At 39.0% G+C, this 26088-nt stretch overlaps 7 protein-coding genes across 7 annotated transcripts; 5 read left to right on the top strand and 2 right to left on the bottom strand.

Annotated features, from left to right (window-relative positions):
• Positions 1 to 1585: 1585 nt before the first annotated feature.
• Positions 1586 to 3098, bottom strand: MELLADRAFT_66904 (uncharacterized protein; the record flags this gene model as incomplete). The annotated part of the gene is made up of 3 exons (XM_007414976.1): positions 1586 to 2004; positions 2196 to 2288; positions 2333 to 3098. 3 exons carry the CDS (start codon positions 3096 to 3098, stop codon positions 1586 to 1588), a joined length of 1278 nt encoding a protein of 425 aa, XP_007415038.1.
• Positions 3099 to 4432: 1334 nt separating this feature from the next.
• Positions 4433 to 5940, top strand: MELLADRAFT_91968 (uncharacterized protein; the record flags this gene model as incomplete). Its single annotated transcript, XM_007414998.1, has 7 exons — positions 4433 to 4953; positions 5022 to 5107; positions 5181 to 5233; positions 5310 to 5432; positions 5520 to 5601; positions 5675 to 5753; positions 5844 to 5940. 7 exons carry the CDS (start codon positions 4433 to 4435, stop codon positions 5938 to 5940), a joined length of 1041 nt encoding a protein of 346 aa, XP_007415060.1.
• A 4213-nt stretch (positions 5941 to 10153) lies between these two features.
• On the bottom strand, positions 10154 to 10587 carry MELLADRAFT_30850 (uncharacterized protein; the record flags this gene model as incomplete). The annotated part of the gene is made up of 3 exons (XM_007414975.1): positions 10154 to 10231; positions 10343 to 10411; positions 10516 to 10587. Coding segments are annotated over 3 exons (219 nt in total), but the record flags the coding sequence as incomplete, so codon positions are not given.
• Positions 10588 to 10976: 389 nt separating this feature from the next.
• Positions 10977 to 13886, top strand: MELLADRAFT_117744 (uncharacterized protein; the record flags this gene model as incomplete). Its single annotated transcript, XM_007414999.1, has 8 exons — positions 10977 to 10994; positions 11629 to 11698; positions 11781 to 11969; positions 12068 to 12153; positions 12245 to 12718; positions 12823 to 12930; positions 13034 to 13186; positions 13321 to 13886. 8 exons carry the CDS (start codon positions 10977 to 10979, stop codon positions 13642 to 13644), a joined length of 1422 nt encoding a protein of 473 aa, XP_007415061.1.
• Positions 13887 to 15378: 1492 nt separating this feature from the next.
• Positions 15379 to 17939, top strand: MELLADRAFT_91966 (uncharacterized protein; the record flags this gene model as incomplete). Its single annotated transcript, XM_007415000.1, has 5 exons — positions 15379 to 15996; positions 16085 to 16170; positions 16261 to 16438; positions 16510 to 16610; positions 16676 to 17939. The coding sequence occupies 5 exons, from the start codon at positions 15379 to 15381 to the stop codon at positions 17937 to 17939; spliced, it is 2247 nt and encodes a 748-aa protein (XP_007415062.1).
• Positions 17940 to 19368: 1429 nt separating this feature from the next.
• On the top strand, positions 19369 to 21651 carry MELLADRAFT_110807 (uncharacterized protein; the record flags this gene model as incomplete). Its single annotated transcript, XM_007415001.1, has 5 exons — positions 19369 to 19528; positions 19613 to 20239; positions 20342 to 20668; positions 20815 to 21393; positions 21476 to 21651. The coding sequence occupies 5 exons, from the start codon at positions 19369 to 19371 to the stop codon at positions 21649 to 21651; spliced, it is 1869 nt and encodes a 622-aa protein (XP_007415063.1).
• A 1309-nt stretch (positions 21652 to 22960) lies between these two features.
• MELLADRAFT_91964 (uncharacterized protein) lies at positions 22961 to 25187 on the top strand (the record flags this gene model as incomplete). Its single annotated transcript, XM_007415002.1, has 5 exons — positions 22961 to 23120; positions 23200 to 23823; positions 23935 to 24303; positions 24390 to 24953; positions 25045 to 25187. 5 exons carry the CDS (start codon positions 22961 to 22963, stop codon positions 25185 to 25187), a joined length of 1860 nt encoding a protein of 619 aa, XP_007415064.1.
• Positions 25188 to 26088: the final 901 nt, after the last annotated feature.

Below are 26088 nucleotides of genomic sequence, written 5' to 3'. Positions count from 1 at the left end.
CCTTTTTCCAACTTTTCTTTGTTCCTTTCACTATCTGCTTGTTCTTATCATACCTTTTGATGTGTGCCAGACCATAACTTAACAAAGTCCCTCTTTTACAAACAAGGAGTTGAGAGAGGGACTTATACCTTATCCACAAAATTTGGTGTGTGAGCCGGAAAAGTTTGGCTGGGGACTTTCTCAACACTCCATATCTGCATACCCCACAAACAAATATCCTTGGGACCAGAGAAAAGAGCTGTGTTCCTGCTTGATGTACACACATGCGTGTAGGCTAACTCTTATTTAATTCAAAACTCACAGAGCCTTGCAGTTGTGAAGTTAGCAAACAACACCAAAATCACAGAGAAAGCTGACCAACCTGTCAAAAGCTCACACCAAACCCGCTGAAATGTTATACAAAAAACCAATTCTTCAAGGCTGTTATTCAGAGCTTTCCTGAAGCCAAGAGAGAAATTCAAAAGGACCATTATTTGTAAGTTGGCAGGCAAACAACTCTTTTCTTCGGTTCAAAGGACATTTATCCGTAGGATATGTGGGAATGGAGGAATGAAAAAGTCCTCAGCCAAACTTTTTGGCTCACACACCAAATTTTGTGTATAAGGTATGAGTCCCTCTCTTGACTACTTGTTTCTCCAACAAGAGGGACTTTTTTAAGTTAGGTCCAGACCTCTATTCCAGTGAAATACACCTTGGTAGAAGATTGGTTTAGGCTTTGTCCTGAAAGTTGCATCTCATTTCAAGTTGGGTTATCCTTGACTTTACACATCATAGTTGTTCATGTCAAGACAAATTTGTGATGGCCTGTGGGAGACTGGAAAGTGACCTAACTTGAAAGATGAGGGCTTCTCAAAAGCTCTGGGTGTGTTTGATGCTTTGTAGTATCATTGTTACTGCTATTGAGTTTTTGTACGATTTCTCTTGGACTTCTCACTATGTCTGCATTATCAAAGAGAGAGCAGGACAACAAATTAGCATACATCCCATCAACATTGTTTTTCAAGGTAGATCAAGGTCCTCTGTGGTGTGACAATCCAGACTCAGTGATAAAAGCACAAGGAATAAAGTGCTAGGAGCCTTTACATGAATAGGATGAAAATCTATAATCTGTGATGGTAAACCATGTAACAAAGATAAGACAAATGGGAAGATCTGCTGGTAGTAAATGAACCAAGTTCAATAAAATCCTTTTGACTCATAGATTTCTATGAACATGTGATGTATAAAACTATTCCCCAACACAGGAAAATAAAATATCTTTTCGGTGTCACACAGATTTCAATGTGATTCAAAGAAAGAAGGAAGACAATCTCTTTATAATTGTTCGTGAAAATTCAAAACGAATTTGAGATTCCAAGTTAGAAAATGATTGGAATGATTGGTAAGAAAGTGAAAGTGATACACAGGAAAAGATTGGAATATTTAGTCTACATATCATCAACATTTGATTGTCATCTTGGACAAACATTCAGTTATAATCATATTTCCAAAACCTCTTGAAGGAAATGTGATTTCTATGTCCGACTATACAGAAAGTTTGGCCCTTAAGAGAACCTATCTCTTTCTTAAACATTTGTTTGTACATTTATACAACGGCTGCCACAGGAGGATTCAATCTTGCATTCCTATACTCTCGAGCAATCTCTCCAACTTGACGCGCATAATATGCAGGAATCTGTGCCGCCAATTCCTTGAACGTTCCTTCTGATATATCCATGACTTCTTTTCTCTTTGATGGTGACAGTGATCTCACATACTCATCCCATCCACTTGGGAGATTTTTAGAACGCTCAGCAAGTTCTGCGCTCACCCAGCTCGGAATTTTTTCTCTCAACTTTGTTTTGAGAGTTTCAGTCGCTGTATTGATTTTGTTCTCTACAATGGACAAGTAGGGTTTCTTGTTTTTATATCCCGCGATGTCGAAGATGACCGTGTCTCGTTTTGAAGGATTCAAAATCAGCTCCCAAGCAAGCATCTTCATATCATTCAGTACACTAGATTGGCCTGCTACAAAAAAGTAAATATTTGAAGGCTCGTTAGTTAAGTCAGAGGACCATAACGGATCACATATTCATGAGATCAAAAATTATCTCATACCTGAATATGAGCGTTCGGAACACGATACGGGGTGTGTTAGTATTTGATTCTGCGAGATTGGTATGAAATTATTGGAAAAGGATCATCCAGTAACATACCTGTTTCTGCTGCTGCCCCCGTATCTGAGGGGACATTGCTCACTGAAAGGGAAAATGGTATGATGTGATTCAGTCTCAGGTTGGTCAAAAATGCTTGAGTGATACAAAAGATACAGTCAAAGGTAACTGATACTCACCATTTTTCCGCCGCATCATCTTAAAAAACCCTTGACAAAAGCTGACCGTAAGCTGTGCCAGTTTCTCAAGAAATTTTTCTAGGCCTCCCTTCAACGCCTTCAAGATTCCTACCTTAGGCTTGGGTTTAGGGGGTGAGACAGGTTGAACTGTTTTGAAAGTTCGAAGTAAAGGTTCGTATTCCGGGCTGTACATAGGTATCTGTTGTTGGGACTTTTGGCGAGGTTCTTCAATCACCAAAAAATCATCTTTTCCTGTCCCTTCGATGGCTTCTTGTTTCTTGGATTCGAGAGCGTCATTCACAATTTTATCTGGTTTGGTATGTCTCATGAAGCTAAGGATTGAGGTGGAACGATTGAATTTACGTTGTGGTACAGGTGAAGCGGGGTAGGAGGAAGCTCTCTCTCGACCAGTCAGGTGGGTGGGTGTTTCGGTAGTAAATGGTACCTTTCTTGGGTGATCCTTCTTTGATGTTGGAGTGTCGCTCACGATTCTATCCCGCCTGATGCCTCCTTCAAAGCACCCCACTGATTTAGAGCGTAAGAATTTTCTTATTGGCTTGAATGAGTCATTGAGCGTGGAGCCTCGTGATCGTTTGATCAGACGACGAGGCTTTTGAATAGTCTCTATCCGTCGAGGTCCACTTGCCTGGATGGGTTTTGAGTCAGTGCTGAGGCCCCAAACCATGCCCGTAGAGTGACTTCGAAGTACTTGAAAAAATATCATCCAAATCATCACTCCTTTCGAGAGAGTGAATAAGAGAAACATGATGGGCCGAGTGATATGCCTTCCCCCCTGCTTCAATGTCGTGGAATGTCTGAAATTACCTCCGACTTGTATCTTCGGGCGCGAACGCAATGACCAACTCGAAGTTCAACTAAATGTTGCGCGAAGACGGATTTTTGGGGACGAAAATGCCTCAGCCTCGAAAGTGATCTGAGTTGGACCTTGCCTGGACGATAATTCCAAAAGGATCTACGGGTGAATCCAAATCCTTTCCTAGAGCACACGAGGCTCCGTGGAATTACCTTACGGAGGCTCAGCGGTACTCAAACTCACGCTGAGTTTCGAATCAAAAGTGCGGTAACTCCGAACTCTGATCATATATAATTTTATGATTACAGATCACACTGCAGTGTAGGAGATCTGGATGCTCTTTCCCAGTTAGAGACCGATCGAGATGTCGCAGATGCGCGGGTACATGCCGTAGTATAGAATTTGTTCAGGGTGAGTCCCAGCTCATGAATCACTGACATCAACGTTTTCAAGCCGACTCCTGCGAAATCATAAATAGAGTATGCAGTGTACTTTGCATAGCGAATAAGCTGCGGTGCCGAAGGCAAGTTTCAGTACTTGTCACGATCACTTGATCATCGGACTCGCGATGAATTATTTCGGGACATTGAAGGTGCAACATTTCCAACACTGCATGAACCGGGTACAGTCTCTAAGTGTTCATACTCATCTCCACATGATGATAAGTTCAAACTCACTTTTGAATGTTTCATGACTCATGAGATTGACACCCCCTATGACCCATTCTTAAAGGATAATCGAAATTAGATCTGCAACCAGAAACACAGTCGTTGTTGAAGACGTGGCTTGGAGAAAAGAGTAGAGATGTACATATCTGCTTATCCTGCATTTCGTGCATTTTTTTGTGAAACGGGTAAATCTTGAACCTCTGTGTGCCTGCTGACTCTGCTGACACAGCCGTATCATACATGACCATGCAACACAACATTCTAACTCCTAGATGTGATGGAAAATTGGGAAATGTGATGTTATGTCTGTTATGTCACAAGCCCAGATGCAAGGGAAATATGGCGGTGCCGAGCGGGATTTCAAGCCAATACAAGTCCTCCTCGGGGAGGGGCGTCTTGGAAGGGCCTATAACAGATAGAAGAGGTTTCATAAAGCTTAACCCAAATTCCCAGTCAATACTTCAACTTGCTCGAGTTTTGCGGGCAGGATTGGCCAAGCTTTTTAGAAAGGTTCCTTTTAGAAAAGGCTGCATATCTGACTAGAGGGTGCAGAAGGTGCGCCACGGATGCGGCGCAGTGGATCTTGCGTCCCCCCGCCAGCCAAGTGTCCGTGACAAGATGGCGGTCGAGGTCGAGGAAGCTGATGTCAAAGTTCAAAGACCAGGTTCACGGTTCACCAACAAACCTCAAAGCATGCCATTCTGGCTCATCCCCTACGAATACGCTCCCTCAAGTTCTCGCGTCTCTAACGATTCGCAGCACTTGATATCCATCTCGACTGAACAAAAAGGACTTGGAGCGAAAGCCACCGAAGGGTACGATGGCCAAAGCTGGTCGCAGTGGATCCGGCAAAAGCTTCAGCTTGGAAACTCGAACAAGTCTAGACAGGCCGACCGTTCCGAATCATTAAGCCTGTCTCAAAAACTTTCGGATTCTTCTGGAATTTTCAATCAGCATCGAACTACTTTTGCTTTCATTAGTGGATCAATTTTCACTGGACTATTTATTTGGACGACCAAGTACGGATACAAGACATTCTTTCGAAGGATCTCAAACTCAGATTATGTCACCCCAAGGTTACTTGGGAGATCAACTGGCTCACGTGGTAAGGGTTTGACGATCAAGGGGTTTGTTACAAGGTATGGTTGATGTCTTACCTGAAAAATGTTTAAAGCATGGGTACTTTAGTAATAAGTTGACCTCGTAGTGTAGGTGACGCCGACAATTTCCGACTATATCATACTCCTGGTTTTGGTTGGAGTACATTTCGAAGTATACCAAAACAAAAACCTGGTACGCCAGCTGATTTTCAGTGATATAGGTCACCCAAATAATAGGGCTCATGTCGTCATTGTAATTTTGATAGCGCTCAAGGATCAAACCATTCACATTCGCTTGGCTGGCGTAGATGCACCTGAGGTTAGTTTGCGTGTTGGAAAGTTGAGCTACCGCGCAGTAATTGATATGTGCAATCATGCCGATTCCGATTTTATAGCTATCACATTTCGGTCACCCTGAGCAACCTTTTTCCCAAGAGGCCCTTCTTCAATTGAAAAAGTTGGTCGATCAAAAAACTGTAAAGGTTCAGATGTTGAGTAAAGACCGCTATAACCGCATTGTACGTGACCATTTCATATTGCTTTTCCTCCTCGTTATATATCCACTGACCTGTGATTTGAAATTCTTACGCACTTGTAATATAAAGGTTGGTATGGTCTACGTTCGAAGATGGTGGTGCTCGCCACTTCGAAGGAAAAATGTCAGCTTGGCGATGGTAGAAGCGGGCTGTGAGTGACTATGTTCCAAAGCTCATTCAGATTACTTGCATATCTCAATCAAGCTCGAACTATTTTTCCAAAGTGGCAACTGTGTATCGATCAAGCGGAGCGGAGCATGGAAGCATCTTGAACCAACTGACTGCAGCAGAAGCCAAGGCTAGGTATATCGATATTCCTTTGTACCATTGTCATTCCAAATATATCTTGGTATCTCATGAACGCTTGACCCTTATTTTCATTTGTGATCGCAGGAAAAACAAACTAGGAATGTGGTCTCAAAGTGCCAAAGATTTCGAATCTCCTAAAGACTACAAACTCCGCTTCTCAAAAGATTCGGGCTCTTCATAATAACAAAATTACTTTCAACTCAGCAACGTGACACTTCTTTAAATGATTTTGGAGGCAGCTACTATCTTATTGATAAACAGTCTGGTCGGCGCGTATGTCTCGGAAACGGCTGATTTATATATATACTGGATGGAGGGTCGGATTTTGTATCTTGTTCCTGTGAACATCCCTTACATTTTACATTGAATTTTCTCCTGTAAGAATAAATAGACTCAGTGAAGCCTGGATTTTTCGAACCTCGGCATAATCCAACGTGTCAAAATGATGCATATGATTTTGGTGCAAAACATCCAATGGTAGCAAAAGCCGGTTATGACAGGCTATTATCTTCCAGAGGATGCTGATAGTGTAAGCCACTGCCTTTTTGCCCCTGTAAAATAACGCAAGTCGACGTTGCAGTTACTCTTGAGCACTCCTATTCGAGTTTAATGAAGATATGAATCGTGATGGACCAAGTGAAAGAAAAGAGATGATCAGTGAAATTGTGGTGGAATGATTTCAATCAAAGGTGGATTGTTTGGAGCTGGGATATAGCTCAAGACCATCAAAGCACTGGATGGGGTTTTGTATCAGCCCCCATCCAGCAGACTGGGCTTGGGGTAGATATTCAGTCCAGGGCCAAATTTGGACTTTTCAAAAAGAAAGACAATTCGACAAGGTTTTATGCATATGCAGTGGTAATTGAGATTATACATCTCTCAGTGTGTCTCTTCTATTACATATGCACATTTATTAGGGATTGGGCGAAAAACCGACCAACAGGTTTCCAAACCCCATTCAATCGCTGTTCAAATTTTTGGGAACGTTTGCGAGATGGCTCGAAATCAATATCAAAGCCACACAAAACCAACAACAATTTTTATCCAACTTTTTGCTTTGCAGAATTGTTGACCGGTATGCTTGGTTGTGTGATCACGTCCATGCTTTAACCGTTCAAAAGCTCTTACAGGTAAAGTAATTTGCGGCGCCTCAAGCCTCGCAAACGCCCTTTTTGCACCTTTTACAGATCTGTGAAAGGTGCAAAAGCTTATCAAAAAATAACATCAGATCAGTTATGTTCAATTACTTGGAAGGATCAGACCCACCCAAGAGCTCAATTCGGGGATGCAGGTTCTGTGAAACCTGCGTCCAGTGGTTTTCCGCCATCTTCAACTCTTTTCGCGTAACTTCTCAATGGCGCAAAACCTGTTGGTCGGTTTTTCGCCCAACCCCTATTTTCTCTTGCTTGCATCATTCATTTGTGTGTCATTGGTACAACATCATGATAGATCATGATTCCTGAGTTGACATAAGATTATTTCTAATCTCAATATTGTATTCTTCATTAGGCTGACACCTTGAACAATCATGGATTGGTTCATTGTTCAATTTTAGGGCGCGTTCACTTAAGCAATTTCTGGTGAGAAATCACATTCTGCAAAATTTAAGGGCACGTTTGGTTGCGATTACAGATTGTAAACTCCGTTTGACCCCAGGTACATTGCCCCGGGGCAAATGAGTTTATTGTTTAAATCGAGTTTCTTTCAGATAAACTCCTTTTTGGGTACATTTCAGGAAATGTCATTTGGTTAAAGATCCCGAACAGACGTGTCTTGTACATAAACCTTCTTGAAAGGTTTCTTGCCTCCTCTCACCTCACCCCACTTCATATTCTACCACCTCGCATCCACCCATATGTACATCCTTTGGCGATGTCTGATCCAAGCAATGATCATGTGACATGACCTTTGTCACCATCGGCAAACTTTTACTTGAACACACTTGTTTTCGTTTCTTCCACAATTATCCTTATGCATTGCTAATCGAGAGGAATTCATAAATCACACAGAAAGCCAATTTAAATTACTCAAGACGACTTAAAGAGAAAAAATCAAAGAGAAAACCTATTTGGAACAAATGAAGAAGGGATATGTAGATCTAAAAGAATTGTGAATAAGATAAGCAATCAGATTCAAACAAACAAAAAGAAACCAATGAGACAGACTTGTCAAAAGTGTCCAGCAGTGTGGATTGTTTGAGACTACAAAACAAGAAGTGAAGAAATCGATTGTGCTGATTTGTAGGTGAGAAGAAGAAAGTACTTTGTGTATGACTACGAGTTCGGGTTACTGTAGCAGTCTTTCTTCTTCTCTTCTTCTGTTGTTCAAAACTGTGGTAGTTTGGATGGATCGACCTTCAGAGTACATGGTGCCTATGTGAAGTCAAATCACTTGGAAGTTTTTTTTGCTGAAAAGGTTGATTTGGAAAGTGGTTTGATGAGAGATAGCATCTTGTCAAAGAAGTAAATACATATTGGTTCGATGTAGGATGGTTGAAGTCTTTTGAGTTGAAATTTCAAGTACAAAAAGGAGTTTATCACAAGGTTAAACTCCATTTTGGTGTTTATCCAAAGGACCCTTTTAAACTCCTTTTGGTACGGGGAAGGAGTTTATTTCTGGGTACCATAAATGGTCCCAAACGTATTTTTTCAACAGCGATTATTTCACAAAATAATCGCTATTATTCAAAATAAACGCCAAAAATAAACGCTACCAAACGTACCCTAAAGTGTCCATTTGGTGGTGCATGTTTCATTTTTGCATTAAAAAATTTACAGAATGTGGTTTCTGGTCAGAAATTCCTTAAGTGAACACGCCCTTAGTGTCAATGGAAAATCACTTCCAAGGAGCAAATACCAAAGCCATCATTGACTGGGCACAAAATTGAGACATTGATCATTGGCTTATTAATATGACTAGTGGTTTCTTTCTTTTTCACATCATGTGCTTGTGATTTAAAATGCTTATCATGTCACTGTTAGATTTCACTATGATCCAATACGCTGTAACCATTGTTCTCTTACCTTTGACAAAATTAAATAGTCACAATCTTCTTTACCTTCAATTTGTTCCCATCCCTTGTCGATCAGTGTGCAGCTTGGCCTAAGCTGACTCCCTGGTACTCACAGGTTATTACCATTTGAAGTGCCACCAGCAATATGATGTTGCACCAATGTTGAGGTGATTATTGAAAGGAGATCATGTTCCTCTACACTTGCTGGCCCACCTTTCTTTTCTGATATCCAAGTATTCTTCCTTGTGTAGTAATAGTATCAACCTGAGTTAAGGCATACCTGGCCTGTCACTTACCAGAACAATCTTCATCAACCTACATACTTGTGTCTCATCTATACATTGTGTTAATCCTATTCTTCCTCTTCTTTAGCACTGCGGAGGTCAATTTTCATACACTGTAATTGATAAAGAGTTTAACAGTGAGGCAGCCTGTGAACTCTGAGTCTCACTCCTGGTCTCTTATGTTTTTCGAATATATGTTTATTCAATAAATATTGTAGGCAATGGATACCATGTAGTATAACAAATCTGACAATGCTATAAGTTCAAAGAAAATTAGTCATTTATGTAGAGTAACACTGACATCATGATACTCCACACCCCAAGCTTCCTTTCTTTGTGGATCTTGAAGCCTGCCAATAAAACATTCCATGTGATCAATTTGTAGCATTAAAGAAGGAGTTTTTAGGTCTTCATTCTTTAAACATCATCACCATACATCTTCATCAGGCCATGGTGATCTCTGAAATAAAATTAGTCCAACTCAGATGCCTGTGTTGGGATGTCACTTATTGCCCCAATATTTGACAAAACATGATCAAGACTCAATACCAGAAAATATCTCTCTGAAGGAAATCTAAAAATTTATTCTATTACATTTCTAGGTCAGCCACGTAACCCACCACCAATTCCAAGCACTACATATATACACTATACTATGACCTAATAGTACATACACTTGTTGTTGGGCTTCTGCAACTTTTGCATGAACAAAGTATGCATAGTCTGTGATCATCAGTCTTGAATTCATGTAGCCCATCCATTCCAGGCTCTCGACACCTTCAAGAGCAGTTCTCATCTGTTGATAATAATATGATCATTTAAGATCAGTTCTAAATTAAAAGTCAAATAAAACAAAACTTCCACAAACAAAGATCTCACAAAGTTCAACATGAAAAAACCTAATTTCACTTTTTCTTTTTTCCTTTTTTCTTTGTATTTCCACCTTTAACAACTCCAGAAACAGGTTTTGAAGAACTTTGTATATTAACTTTAGATTGATCTTTATTTTGATTATCCCCAGTATTTGAAGGTATTGTTACTGAAGTTGATTCAATTGTTGTTGACGGTTGTGTGATTTTAGGTGGTGTGAAGTTTTGCATTTTTTCTATCATGGTTCGGTTGAATGCGTCAAATCGGTTTAAGAAGACTGCTGATCGAGTTTTGAATTTCAAACACTGTGAACATCATCATCGAAGATTAGCTCAATGACTCTTCGTCATCCAAAAGAGATGGAGACGCTTGATGAGGGTAAAGGAGGTGAGTTGAAATCATCAAAGTATACATACTTTTGTATCATCAGTCACTTTTAATACCAACCATTTAGTTTCATGTCTCCATTTTACACAATATCGTACCTATCGATTCTCAAGCGTAAGGGGTATTTCATTAGCTATAGGTTTGAGTTCAGATTTGAGAGCATCCAGATTAGTTTTTTTTGCAGAGTTGACTTGGTACCTACCTTTTCAGGAGATTGAGTATATAGTTCCAATGCTGCTGAAGCGAAGCTATCCCAATTCTTGAGGTATACCATCTCCTAGTTTTCCAATCGATCTCGAATGGTGAATGGTGATGATGCTGATGATGATCGACGAGTTCTTGCTGAGGTTTGATTTGCTTGATAGTTTTGTGTGACAGTGTGTATGTAACAAAGCTTTATAGAGAGTATGTCATCGAAATATTCATGCTTATAATGAAATTCAGTCCATCTCCTGAGTCCTATGTATCAGCTTCAGTCCATTGCCCATTCAACTTGCATCAAGAAAACATCTCGAAAGGTAAGTTCCATTTCTCAATCTTCATCTCGTCATTTCGAAAGAAAAAAGGACATATCTAACATTTTTACTGTACTTTAGATTCATCTATACCAGACGCAAAAAAACCCACGGTGGACGGGGTTTCTGCATTTCTCCTATCCTCAACATGAATCGATACTTTACCGTGAGCGTCATGATTGTTCTTACTCAATCAAAGGCCTTCAAAGGGACTCGTTTCGAAATTGCTTACACCACCACCACTTGCGCTTCTTCCTAACGACCGGTTGCCAAAGGTCTTGCCGGCAAGGTCGCGTCTCATATCCGGATATTCACAAAATCACCCCCAGCTTGTGGTGGCAGCCTTGGTTGAGTTCCGTATTCAGAATATTTCAATCGGATCAAGAGGATATCATCATCTTTTTTTCAAGAAAATTGACTTATTTTCTCCGGTTCTTCCAGCCAACTTATACCAATTTAAGTAATTCGCGGAGTCTTCTCAGCCCAGACGGTCTCCTGAATATCCGCCACCCAACGCAATGCTGTCATTTCTATAGCTCTATTCCATCACATCGCAAAAATAATGAGGTTTCAGGCGATAATACTACATGTAAACCCAATTCAAGCCCAAATTCCTTAAAGCTATCAACCGATGCAAACCCGTCAGTAAAATCCTCCGCAACAACGGCCAAAACCCTTCCAGAATCTGTGATTAATCCAATAGGCGAAGAAGTGACCTGATTTCCCTGTTTTAGATCAAGTGTTTCGAAATTTGGTCTAAACAACTGAAATACAATGTTGTGTTTTCATGTCCTTATTAGGACCGGCCTAAAACCTTACGTTCTTCGCGGGTCCCTTCTTCGCGATTGGGTAGATTATTTCATTATGGAGGTTAGATCGTGCACTCATTTCTCATAAAAAAAATCGACGGCTTTTACAGATCAAACTGATTGAAACTCATTTTTTGTTTCAGGCTTAGCTGCAGGATTGAGCTGGGGAACCGCATCCGAGGCCTTGCGACGGACAAGTGGTATGGGATCATCATGTGGAGACTCCCAAAACTCACTCTTATTATCCGAAGCAAATGTTAGACGATTAGTGGATAAACTTACTAAAATGCGAGGTGCTGCTTTAAAGTTGGGTCAATTTATGAGTATCCAAGGTTAGTTTTGGGTTTCAATTCCTGAACAGGCCTTCAAAACTTTTGAAAAACTCAGTTTTTGACGATCCACTTCATCTTCTGTAAAAAAATACTTTCAGATGCCAAAATTCTTCCTCCTCAGATTGAAGAAATCTTTGTTAAAGTGCAAAACACGGCTGATTATATGCCATTATGGCAAACTGAGGTGTGTGACCTCTACAGAAACAATTTTCACGACATTTCAAAGATGCCAAATTGATATTTAATGACTGATGAGAAATACACTATTTGAGTAGCAAGTGATGAAACAAGAGCTAGGAACAGATTGGCGCCATCGCTTCCTAAAATTCTCAGATAAACCCTTGGCAGCAGCTTCAATAGGACAAGTACATTCAGCTCAAGCCATAGATCCAATAACAAAACAACCAATCGAATTAGCCATCAAAGTTCAATTTCCAGGAGTATTTGAATCAATTCATTCAGATTTATCATATTTATCAATCTTAGCATCTTCTTCTGCAATCCTACCAAAAGGTTTATTTCTTTCTAATACTCTTAAAGTATTGGGTCAAGAGTTAAAAGATGAATGTGATTATCGTAGAGAGGCTTGGTGTATGGGAATGATGTCAAGGTTTTTAGAGGATGATTCTAGGTTTAAAGTTCCTAGAGTTATTGATCAACTTAGCACCGGGATGGTGTTGTCTATGGAAATGATGCGTGGAACACCGCTTACGAGGGCTGCTCAATGGCCTCAGCATTTACGCGATCAGGTGCATATGGTGTTGCTGAGGCGTTCAGATGATGAGGTTCATCCTTGGCAGTGAATTTGATCCTGATGATCATGTTTTTTTCTTGTTTCTTATCACTCTGATAGATTGGACGCGATATATTACAGTTATGTTTACGAGAGATATTCCAATTCAGGTTGATGCAGACGGATCCGAATTGGACCAACTTTTTATGGAACGAAGAATCGAAACAGGTCAGTATATCTTACCAAACAAACTGTAGCTCTGATCTACTTTGAAAGCCATGATGTCACCTTTCATAAGTTAACAAAGCTGATCCGATCACTTTTTCTTTAGATTGAGTTAATCGACTTTGGCGCTACTAGAGAATATTCAGAACGATTTGTAGAAGAATACATAAAATTACTTCAATCTGGTGTTAACGATAACCGAGAAGATTGTGTTGTTTGGTCAGAAAAGATTGGTTATTTTACTGGTCATGAATCTAAAGTAAGTCAAGCTTAAAAGATCCTCTTGGCTACACAGCCTCGATTATCCCACAACACGGTAATGCTAAGCCACGATCAAGGAAAACCTTGCTTAGCTATGGGGTACTGACACAAATTGTGAACTATGTTTTGTAGGAGATGCAGGATGCTCATTTCAGGTCGCTGAGTGCATTAGGTGAACCCTTCCGAGCTAAGGCAGGACCATATGACTTTGCAACTCAAACAGTGACGGATCGAGTAAGAGCAGAGGTACCACTAATGATTCGAGAACGACTCACTCCACCTCCGATAGAGACTTACAGTCTAAACCGAAAACTCAGTGGAGCGTTCTTGTTGTGCAGTCGACTAGGTAGTCAGATTGATTGTCATCAGCTCTTACAAACTGTACTACAGGATCGTGAGAAATGGAAAGGTCCAACTGGACTTAGACAACAAAGAAGTTTAGGCGTTGGATGCTGAACGTTAGGATGCTGTTCTATAACTGACACAAAGACTAGACGTTGAAGAGAGTGCTTCAAGTTCGACTTGTATGTACAAATTGATGAACATTCGGGGGTTTGATATCTGTAAGTGGTCACCGATCCCACACCGATTCACAGCCATCTTGAACAAACAAATTTATATAAGACATGCTTAAACTTGTTTCCGAAGATATCCGAACTTGTTACAATATCTCGTTGTTTAATATATTTATTTATTTTAATATCATGGGCAGACAACCAAACAAACAAACAAACAAACACAAAGAGAGGAATTATATATCGTGTGTTGATTTTGTATAGATACATTTAAAGAAAGTATTGTGCAATTCGAATACTTTAGAGTAACTATAACAAATCATCATTTGAACGCTCGATCACATTTTAAAATTGCCGCCCCTTCATAAGCATCACCATCCTTAACTTCGGGACTCTTTCAAGTTCGTCACTTCACTCAACGCCCCCCCTCCTCAACTGACTCTCGGCGGAGAAAGTTTGAGATGATTGAATTGCATAAATTCAACTGGAATTTAAATTCAAATGCATTCGGATATGTTTCCGAGCTGTATTGATGATTTGTATACACAAATCACACACCGAGTGTTTCTTTCAGCCCTTGGTTTTTTTCAAGCCTTCAAAGCTCAAGAGCGGTGCTCAAAGCTTCTTGAACTTCCTTTGTGAGCTTGAATGATGGCAAACATTCGGAATTTCTGTTCTGTATGAAAATAAAAAATATGTATTCCAAAGAAAACAGCTTAAGTAGTATAAAACAGACAGAAAACAGAATTTATCAAGCTTATTATGTTGTTGAACGCGGGGAAAGTGTTGGTCTCAGAGCTTTTATTTGGTGATCGGGCTAAGTGATTCTTATACTTTCATAAGTCTGTTGTAACTATGCACCGAAAGCTTCAGTTATTGAGCTTGTAAAGAATTTTAATCAAAAGCTTCTTAGGCTGATCAATTGTAAATGTCGAAAAAATAGGAGGAAGCAAGTAGAGAACCATTATGCATACTTGCTGAGTTGCTCCTTTGAGTTCAAGTTCCCATCCATACATCCATCTGCAAACAACAAAAATATCAAAGTATCTTTTAGTAAGACCTTCGGCCTCCTTAACAAACTATATTCTACTTCCTAGAACTTCATCATATAACCTATTATCATCCTTATCCTCTGTACTTGTCTCTTCTCCACTTTTTTGATTTTAAAACTCATCATCCTTCCCTTCACTCATATAGATATAGAGATATATATATCATATATACTACACTCACGCTTTAAAGACGCGCTCAGATTTTTGACTTGTCAAAGTCTAGAGCTTGACACTTAAATTCACTTCAGATATATTTAAATTATATATCCTTCCTTTTACTTCCGCAGCGCAACTCAACCCTTTCACCTGCTTTACTCCCCCACACACACTCTCTCTTCTTCCCTCTCGCCTATCTACATATCTCTCTCCCTCTCGACCTCCTTCTGCTATCACAAACCTCAACTGTTTTTTTGTTTCTTCTGCCTGCCCTGATTCCGAAAACTCTTACTAAAAGCAACCTTTGACATCTGTGATCCCTAAGGCGCGCGCGGGGAGTTTTTTTCCAAGTGTTTGTGTGCGTGATCGGACGTAAAGGCATTAGTGAAAAAGAAAAGGGCAATTCATCTTCGAAGCGGTTGATCTGGTTTATTTTCTTCGGAGTTGTATAAAAGGGAAACTTTCCCATGGAATCAACTGGAGGCAATTGTCCTTTAACTCATCCTGGTCCACCTCCACCTCCGCCTACCTTACCACACCCTTCTTCAAAATCATTTCATCATTTACCTTCATCTCAAACTACTCGAAGACCAAGAAGTAACACCACACCTAATCATCGATGGACACCGCCGATCAGTCCGAGTTATATTCCACCCAACCCATCAAATCTAAAATACTCACATCAATCTACTTCTTTCGAAACTACAACGAACCCGGATACGAACAAAACTTTTACAAGTAGTACATTAGGAACGATTGACCATATTCGAAAAAAACTTTCAAGACCATCATTAAAAAGAGAAGCAACAAGTCCAGTGTATTTAGATGATCATACGATTTCAATACCAAGTATTGTAAATAATTCAACTCGTAGAGTTGCACCTTGTATGTCATCTAGATTGAGAGGTGGTGATTCAGATGTTGCATCGATTTCTTCTCAAGATGAATTTGAACCAAATCAAAATCATCAAAATCAAAAAGAATTCAAAGAGAAAGCAGTTAAAGAGAAGAAAAGAAAAGGGATTGGTCAAAGGAACAAATGGACTAAAGAAGAAACTGAAGCATTAGTTAGAGGTTGTAATACTGTAAGAGTTTTTCAATGTCATTTTTTTAAACGATGAGACTTTCATTGGACTGACTGACTGATTTGTGCTATTTCTGGATGGTATTTAGTTTGCTATTGGACAATGGAAAGCTATCAGAGATAATGATCCATTACTAGCTAATCGTTCACCTGGAGATTTAAAAGATCGATTTAGGTAAGTGTGTTCTAAAACAAAACAACATATCAAAGATTTTCAAGATAACCTAAAAATGTTGACGATGTTTTCTTCCTTATCATAATTCAGAACATATTTTCCAGATGCATATCGAAAACATTATCCGAATGCAAAGACTCATATTTCAACTAGAGTTAGATCTTTAGATTCACAAGGTAAATCACTTTTTAGTGAAGGTGCAGGTAGAAAAGAAAGAAAACAATTTACTTTTGAAGAAGATGAAGCTCTTAAAAAGGGTTACGCAAAGGTAAGATTGATTTTTTTGAAGTTTGTCTTTCTTCTGAGATACGTTTGACTGATTTTTTTGGTGTTGGATAGTTTGGTACTGCTTGGAGTTCTATACAACGTGATCCAATTCTTTCTTCACGTAAAGCAACAGATCTTCGTGATAGGTTTAGAAATGCTTTTCCAGATTTATAGTAAGTCTAAAGATCGATTGATTGAGTTCAAAATATGAGACTGACATTAGAATCAATACTTTCAGTAGTGCTGCTGCAGGTTATAAATCACGCTCACGGAAGGCATCAGCCTCAGATGTGTTCTCATACTTACCAAATGAAGGAAGCAGTACAACCGGTCCACATGGTACATTCGAAGCAATGGATGTGCCTGGATTATCGATTTATCCTAATAGGAGTTATTCTCAAATGAGACCAGATACTCGTTATGAATTTCCTTCACTGGATTTTTTAAAGGCCCATGGGGCCAATGCGTTTTCAGATTTTCGTGAAATGATTTATGGTGCTGGACAACTTTATGATTCTCAATACGCTATAGGTGATAGACAAATGATAATCGGTGCAATTCCCAATCATCTAACTAACAATACTACACCTAGACCGAATCTTACACCAAGACCGAATGATACTACACCCAGACCAAAACTCACACTTGATCAAGCTTGTACGAGTTCTGTGGTAGGAGATTCAGTACCGAACTCAGCTGAAGGAGACGAGGTTGCTTTAGGACTTTCGAATTCGATCACTGGATCTGTCTTTCGACCACTGCATAGAACACAAAGCTCCATGGATCTATCTCAATTCTCTAATCTTCATCTAGTAGACGCTCATAATCTAGTATCTCCTACTTCAAGTCAATTCTCAGGCAATGGATATCATCCAATGGATCAATTCGATTTCCCAGCTCCACCAGATATGACATCAAGTTCGGGTTCACCTTATCTACGTGAGGCTCCAAATTACTCTTCACCAGATCTTTCACTCCTACCAGATCCACCGAATCAAGCTGGAACAACAATTGAAGGATGTTATTATCCTCCAGGTCATTTATCAGATCCATCATCATCTGATTGGTTACCAGATTTCGATATAGCTTCACAGACTTTTCCTAGCGCATTTGGATGTGGACAAGGAATCATGAATTTAGCAGATGCAGAATCATCAGTTTCATCATTTCATTCATCAAGATCATCAATGTCAGATCCACTGCAATTGGATGAACATGATAGAGTTTTATACACTGTTCCTCAAGTAAACCAATCAACTTATTATGATCAAGTTGGAAATTCTAATAATTCTAACTCAAATAATTCAAACAATAATAATAATAATGGAATCAGTACAGCTGCAAATGGAGTACATGAAACACTCTTTCCTGGTTCTGATTCTTCTCCTTTAATTGATATGACAAATGATCGCAGTGGACTTTCGACACATTTTAGATCTAGATTAGCTTTTGAAGAAACTGAACCTGATCATTTAGTCACATCTGAAGGTTCATTCAATTAAAACTTTCCTTACTTGAAAAAGATTAAGGAAGATTTCATAGGGCTTTGGTTATAATTGATACACGACTTTTTTTCTTGGCATGAATTTTGATTGATCGATTGATTACACACGATTTTTTCTTCTTTTTTCATATGATTGTTCGATTTGGTTTGTTTAGTTATTCGATTTTTGGATCAATTTTTTCTTTTATGAACTCTTTTTTTTGTTTGGTGTAATGATGATCATGCCTAAATTTTTTCTAGGCTTCCTGAATTTTCTCTTTTTTAATTAATTTTTGTTCGAAAAAGGACTTAGTTATGTGTTTTCTTGAGACTCCTGGATTGTGCGGGGTTTTTTTATGTGATTTTCTTTATGATGTCTAAGATTTTTTATGGTACCATATGCTTCCTTTGAATTATGCTTTTCATCTATGTAGGCTTTCCTTCTTTCTTCTCCTTCTCAGCTCACAAACGAAAACGAGAGGATTGTTTATGGAGAAGTTTTTGTTTCTGTCCTTTGAACAAACAGCGTATGGCTCAACGCTGGGAGGGATGTTTGTTATGTTGGTTCTCCGTATTTGTTTGTTATCGTCATTATCATTATACATAGCTAAGCTAGTCATCCTTGTTTATGTTGGATTTTCATTGAGTTTTCTTTCGTCATCTTCATCATCCATGCATTCATTTTTTGTTTTGTTACAGCTCTGATAATTGATAATGAACACATGCATCTCCTTGTATCAAACTTATCAAAGTGCCTCAACCTCGGCATGGTAGATCATAGAGCCCATAGCGTTTGGTGAGAGTATCAAGCTGTTTCATCTTCCGACGGAATTATTAATGATCATATCACTAGCATCTCTTTCCACGTGTAAGATGAAGTTTTACTAACAAGTGTTACGAGATGAACTCATTATTTTTGGATCTATTTGTTGTAAGTCTTCATATTTCTGGCATACTTGAGACCAACTTGGCTCGCATCACTTCACCAGACCGCATCAAGTTTCACCACGACACATTGCGTAGATTACATTGAATACGCGTGAGCTATTCTGGCACATACACTTTGCACCACTTTGGATCAAACATTCAGGGGTACACGTACATCTCATTTCAAGTTTGAGCCGATGAGAAGAGTGTCGATGGACTCAGTGCCGTTTAAGCGTCATATCACAGCCGTTTTCTTCTAGGGCGCGGCGAACGCGCTCGTGGGGGCCTAGTCAAGTCTAGTTGTCTTTGCACTCGATGAAAGATGTGCGTATATATCTCCTCCCCGGCCACCCTACCGGCTCTCCAAGCTCTCCATCGCCAGTCTCTCATTGATAAATTATTAATCTATACCCTATATGAGATATATACTTGATCAAAAAAATAAAGCAATAATAAAAGTTGTACCACAGTAGGACTCTCATTTTCAATCACATTCGTTAAAAAACATCAGAGGAAAAAGAATGTTAATAAGGAATTCAGCCAAAGATGTGTTCTTTGTACTCAATTTTTATAACTTGATCAATTTTTGTTCAGCATTTATAAACTCTATACCAGATGATCCATTAATAAATATGTGGCATGGAATTGATTCAGCACCAATGATTGTAAGCAGTGGTCCTGGTAAGTCTTGATTTCAAAAATCCTCACATCTGTGTTTTCTTACGGGTGCGCGATAAGCTTGCTGATCCTTTTTGCACAACGTAGAACCTGTACTCGCTTCTTCATTCAAAACTTGGTCTCCTGTCGGTGGATGGATACCTGCTGATGCCTCTGCTGAAGCTGATCTCGGTGCATCATCAAGCCATGTGAACTCACATGATCACGAGATGAGTCTCATTTCCTCACATCGCCCAGAGGAATCCGCTATCCAATCATCAGCAACGACCGTCAACCCCTATGAATCAATTATTATTCAAACTCTAGATCATCTAAAGGAACCCAAATTAACTCATAAAGAAAAAGCTGCAGCTTATGCTCATCTCATGGAAATCTTGAGAGCAGACCCAGAGGTAAAATCTATCTTTATAAAACACGCTACAGATCCCACTAGAAGTGATGAAGTTTGGGAAGCTCAAACGCTATGGAACATTGCTACTACAGCTAAATCTAACTATGATGAAATCAAAAGCATAGAAGAGGTTTATGGATTAAAATCACCTTATCAAATCATAATCAGAAAGTTTTTTGATTTAGATGTAAATAATTTAAATGCTGTAAGTGATCTTAGAGCTGCAATTGATAGATACTTGGCAAGAATACCTTTGAGCGGCGAACATCCTAAAGCTCAAGCGCTCAATGAGATTGCCTCTCGCTTGAAATATAGTACTTCTCGTAAGTCGGTTTCATTTGTGATCCAAAATGAACAATTGAATCAAGAGACTGACTAACGCGTGTACTTATACCTCTTTAATCGCATTCGAATTTCTTTGGCAGATGAGATTCAAGTACCGCACCATGACACCTCACCAAAAGACACTCCCGATCATGAAGAGATTGAACAAAAACGGCTTGATCTCGTTAAACTAGCAAAAACTTTAAACCATGAAAAAAATTCTAAAGAAGCAGCATTAGAATCAAGTAAAAGAAAAGAATTAAGAGAACAGTATGTGAACGTTGAATCACAATGGGCATTACTTAGAAAAAAAGTCAAAACTTCGGAAGGCATGTTTGGATTAGTAAAACAAAGGTTCTCAAATTTAAATCGTGCAAATCATTTAGAGGTTCAAGAGTTTAGAGAACAAATGGAAAGACTACTTGAAAGTAAAGTCTTCATAGAATCCCATCTAGAACTTGTTCATAAGATGAGAAATCAACTTTTAGGTAATTAGGATTAATTTTTAACTGACCCCTTTCGAACAATATTAGCTTATCAATTCTGGTGTTGGAATTTGATTTATTTATCACAGAGGAAATTGAACGAGTGAAAGCTTGGGAACCAACACAAGGTTGGCAGGATCTACCAAAGGGTCAACAATCGACTGTGATAGAAGAAGCACTTCATAGAATCAATGACCCTACTATCAGTTTCGGTGAAAGAGGAATGATTTACAAGCAACTTTCAAGTTTTGTTGATCAAAACCCAGAGCTAGTGAAAGAATTCAACTCAGCCTCTAAACAGAAGGGAAATCAAGGTTATCTTACAACTTCACTCAAGGGAATACTGATTCGAGAATTACAGAATCCACATGAAACTCAAGATACTCGTATAAATATCTTACTTAGGAGGTTTATCGCTCTGAACAAAGGTAGTGCAGATTCTATAAACTCTTTACGAGAAGACCTTGAAAGAGTCTTGATTGATGACGAAAAACTCAAACGTGGTAATGAAGTGGATTCAGATGACATGGATTTTGAACACCTGATTACTTCAGAAGCAAGTAGTTCTTCTTCACAAAAAACTAATCTAGCTGATCAAAAACTATTGAGTATTGATGATAAGATTTTAGTACACAAAATGAAAAAATTATTGATCTCAGAACATTATCGTACGTATCTCTCAGCTTTTGTGATTTCTTGAACAAATTTCGTAAATTCTAACTTGATGTTTTTTTGATTGATTACAAATAGCTCTCGAAAAAGAACTTGCAAATCAAGCTGGTCTTACTTCTGATAATTTCATTGGAAAGTATACAGACCTTCTTAAACAGTCAATTCTAAAGAAGTTTGAACCAAGCAAGGATGAGAATGAAGCTAGCGCAAATATCGGAGCTCCACTTCTTTCTCGAAGAGCTCTTCACCTTTGAGATTATGAGCTAGGATTTCTTTAATTTCTTTGTATCTTTGAATTCCTTTGAAGAGCATATAGCGAATGTAGAAACTCGTTTGAGTTCCCAACAAAAATCCTGAGAGAGATGATGAATAGTTACCCAAATCATTTCCTTGAGGCACATTTGCCATGTGTAGCTTCACTTTAGCCTAACAAAGCCCTGCGGAACACGCGTAATGTATATGTTGAAGCCCAAGTGATGTCATAATTGGCTTACGTCTAGCTGACCTTTTTCACTACATACAAAGTGAGTGTCATGAGGTTCATGAGACCAGGCCCCAGATATAGAGCCAATAAGGTGAATTGATAGCATCTTGCAAGATCTTGCTATAGAGAAGAGTTGCAATACGAGTCCACGAAGGAAGCAACCTATACGGGAGAAAACAATATCCTAGAAAGTCATTTTCTAGAGTGCTTCCTGATTATGCAAATCAGCAGAGTTAGGAGCCTATGGGGCCACTGCAGGTACTTCATAGAATTTAGAAAGTAGACGTATACCGTGCATATTCACGAAGGGCGACGGCAAGATGTACCACCTCCGAAGCAGTCTTCCGACGGGGAAGACCTCGGTCCCGACGACGCGTGTGACGTTTGCGAGGTTTTGGACTCCAGTCTGTGTGTATGTTCCCTTTGTATCGACTTTTTTGAAAGCGTTTCAACTTCGGCATGGTGAATCATAGCGCCAATAGCTTTTGGTGATAAGTATCAAGCTTGATGTTTCGTTGTGCGACAGAATAAATATCAATTGCGTTGACTAATATCTCTTTCCGCATGTAATGTAGTTTTGCTAACGAGTGTTTCAAGATGGCGTAATTATTTTGGGATCTATTGGTTGCAAGTGTTCATCCTTGTTCATCTTTCAGGCATGTTGAAGACCAACTTAGATCGTACCACCATATCAGATCGTACCAGGTTTCATCCCAGCACGTTGCTTAAATTAATTAGGTGCGAGTGGGCAGTTCTGGCCCATATACCTTGCACCACTATGAATCAAACATTCAAGGGGTAGGTAGGTTTTGATCCGAGTATTGGCCGAACCGATGGCCTCAGGCTCAGTGCCGTTCAAGCTTCATATCTCACTTGTCGTTGTATTCCATAAATGCTGAGCTTCTTTGTATATGTCCTCCCCCTACCCCAGTAATCACTCATTCATCAGTCTCTCTTTAATAATTTAACATAACATATATACCCCGTATGCGATAAATATTTAATCAAAAAAAACACCGCAGTAGTCTTTCATTCTTTTCATCACATTCGTTCAATATAAACATTATACAGGAGAAAAAATGTTGATTAGGAACTCATCCAAAAATGTGTTCCTTACACTTAATTTTTATAATTTAATCTATTTTTGTCAAGCATTTATAGAATCTATACCAGATGATCCATTGATCAATATGTGGCGTGGTATTGACTCAGCACCATTGATAGTAAGAGGTGGACCTGGTAAGTTTTTCTTCTCACCTCTGGTCTCCCTTATCTGACAGCGCGATAAGCTTGCTAATCTTTTTTAAAAAACACGCAGAACCTGTACTCGCTTCTTCATTCAAAACTTGGTCTCCTATAGGCGGATGGAAACCATCTGACGCCTCTGCTGAAGCAGGTCGCGGTGCATCTTCAAGTCATGTAAACCCACATGACGAGATGAGTCTCGTCTCTTCACATCACCCAGAGGAATCAGCTGTCAAATCATCAGAAACACTCGTCAAACCCTATGAATCAATCATCATTCAAACTTTAGATCATCTCAAAGAACCTGAATTAACTCATAAAGAGAAAACTGCCGCTTATGCTCATCTAATGGACATCTTAAGACGAAAGCCAGGATTAGAATCTATCTTTGTAAAACACTCGGAAGATCCCACAAGAGGTTCTGAAGTTTGGGAAGCTCAAACGCTATGGAACATTGCTACTACAGCTAAATTTAGGGATGATGGAATCTCAAGCATTGAAGAGATCTATGGATTAAAATCGCCTTATCAAATCATCATTAGAAAGTTTTTTGATTTAGATTCAACTAATTTAAATGCGATAAGTGATCTTAGAGATGCGATTGAGATATACTTGGCTAGAAAACCTTTGAACCACAATGCTGCTAGAGCTCAAGCGCTCGAGGAAATCCAATCTCGCTTGGCAGCGATTACTCCTCGTAAGTTGCTTTTACCTTGCAGTCTAAGTTTATCAACTGACTTGGGAGACTGACACCTATCTTCATACCTCTTTTAATCCCATTCAAAACCTTTCCCATCTCATTACAAAGCATCACATCATGAGGTCACATCAGCAGAACTTTTCAAAAATGAAGCAAGCGTACAGTGGCAAGATTTAACCACACTAGTCAAAAACTTAAAAACTGAGGAAGCTTCCACAAGTTCAGCATTAGCACCTGAAAGACAAGAAATCCCAGGAGAACCTTCGCCAGCTAATTTACATTGGAGAAAGCTTAATAAAAAAATCAAAGCATCTGGACGTATGTTTTCAAATGTAAAAGAAAGATATTTAAATTTAAATCATGAAAATGATTTCGAAGTTCAAGAATTTAGAGAAAAGATTGAAAGATTAATCGAGAGTGAAACTTTGGTTGATTCTCATCTAAAGAGTGTTCATGAAATGAAAAATCAACTTCAAAGTAAGCACTCTACATGATTCCTTTCGAACACACACATATATACCTAAACTTATCAATTTTAATTTTGATTTTGGCCTTGTTGATAGAGGAAGCAAAACGAGTCAAACTTTGGAGACCAACACAAGGATGGAATGTACCAAAAGGTCAAAAATCAACAGTGGTAAAAGAATTACTTCAAACAATCAATGATCCTACCATTAGTTTCGGAGAAAGAGTAGTGATGATCAGTCGACTTGATAAGTCTATTGCTAACGATCCAGAGCTAGCAGCTGAATTAGAATCAATCTTCCAACGAGATCTTACAAATCCAGGTTTATTTAAAGCAGATGTATTGATCGGATTAAGAAACACACTCGAAGCCAAAAATTCTCAAGTTCATGTTTTAATGAAAAGGTTCATTGCACTCAACAAAGCTTCAGCTGATTCTATAAATTCTTTAAGAGAAGATCTTGAAAGGATTTTAATTAACAATCAAAGGCTAGAACATGATAGTCAAGAATCAGAAGAAGAATTTCATCTTACAGCTTCATCTACTTCTGAGGCAAGTTCTTCTTCACAAGCAATGAAACCAGAAGACGAAAAACCATTGAGCGAAAATGATAAGGCATTAGTGAATGGGATGAAAGAACTTTTAATCTCAGAACATTATCGTACGTAGCATTTCCCTCTGACCTTTTTCCTGACTTTTGAAACGTCTGAGAAAAAATAACTCATAACTTTTTATTTGCATTTGCTCAATAGCTCTTGAAAACGAACTTGTTCACGAAGCTGGTCTTGCCTCTCATCCTCCAACTGAAGAATTCAAAGGACTTGTAACAGATCCGAAAGATGAAACTAAAGCTAGTACCAGTGGTAAACATTCTCGAAGAGCTCTACATCTTTGAGATCATGAGCTAAGACCATATCTGAATTAGTTATACAATCATTCCTTTGAAAATATTTGATTTTCTTCTGTGGAGTAATGCACAAACGTCGTGGATCACCCGTTCTAATTTTACTGTGATGTATGTACATATTGAATGGTTGTTTAATATGCAAGCATTGAGACAGCCTTCGCTAGACACTCTTTATCTATTCATATTCTATTTCTGAGTGATGCTGTGAATGATAGGAACGCGTTCAAGACCCTTCAAAACTGATGAGACTCAAAGTTATGAGAGGTCGTTGAGTGAAAAATGCCTGAACCCAAACATATCATGAATGTCACCCACGATAGCGATCACTGGCTCATGACGTGAGCTCAGCATCGCCAAACGTTACGAGCATGTTCAACTTCAAACCTGCGCACTAGTTCTCAACTGGTTCTCAGTTCTCGCAGCTCCACGCACTTCTCGTAACAGACAAGTGCCATACCAGCGCCTGTCAGCAATTACAAACCTGAATTTGATGTAAGGTTTATGAAGCCTATCATGACGATAAGATGAAATCCAAGGAAACAAAGTGTTTCATCATGTTAGGTTGTTGTTGTAAATAAATCATCATTCGACCACTTGGTCGAAGGAAATTAAGAGTATTTAAAGACTAAACCAAGGAAGAGTTCAGTAGCATCTTCTCTGAAAGTCCTCGAGAGTCTCTACAATCAGTGTGTAGAGGAGTGAGAAGGAACTTCCAAACACCTCTAAAACGGTTGGTAGAGTACATGTATTTTTATATCTTAGCTAGAATGTAGATGCTTTTGAATGATGAGATGCACAGTCTGTCAGCCTCAAGTTACCATCTAAAAGTCTCGTTGCTCCAAAGCTGTTGGTGGAGTACATCTTTCTACCTAGAATGTAAAAAGGTCTT

Source organism: Melampsora larici-populina (assembly GCF_000204055.1).
Source record: "Melampsora larici-populina 98AG31 unplaced genomic scaffold MELLAscaffold_47, whole genome shotgun sequence".
Classification (NCBI taxonomy): Eukaryota; Fungi; Basidiomycota; class Pucciniomycetes; order Pucciniales; family Melampsoraceae; genus Melampsora; species Melampsora laricis-populina.
Note: the sequence above shows the minus strand (reverse complement) of the source record. Positions and strands in the feature narration are given on the sequence as shown.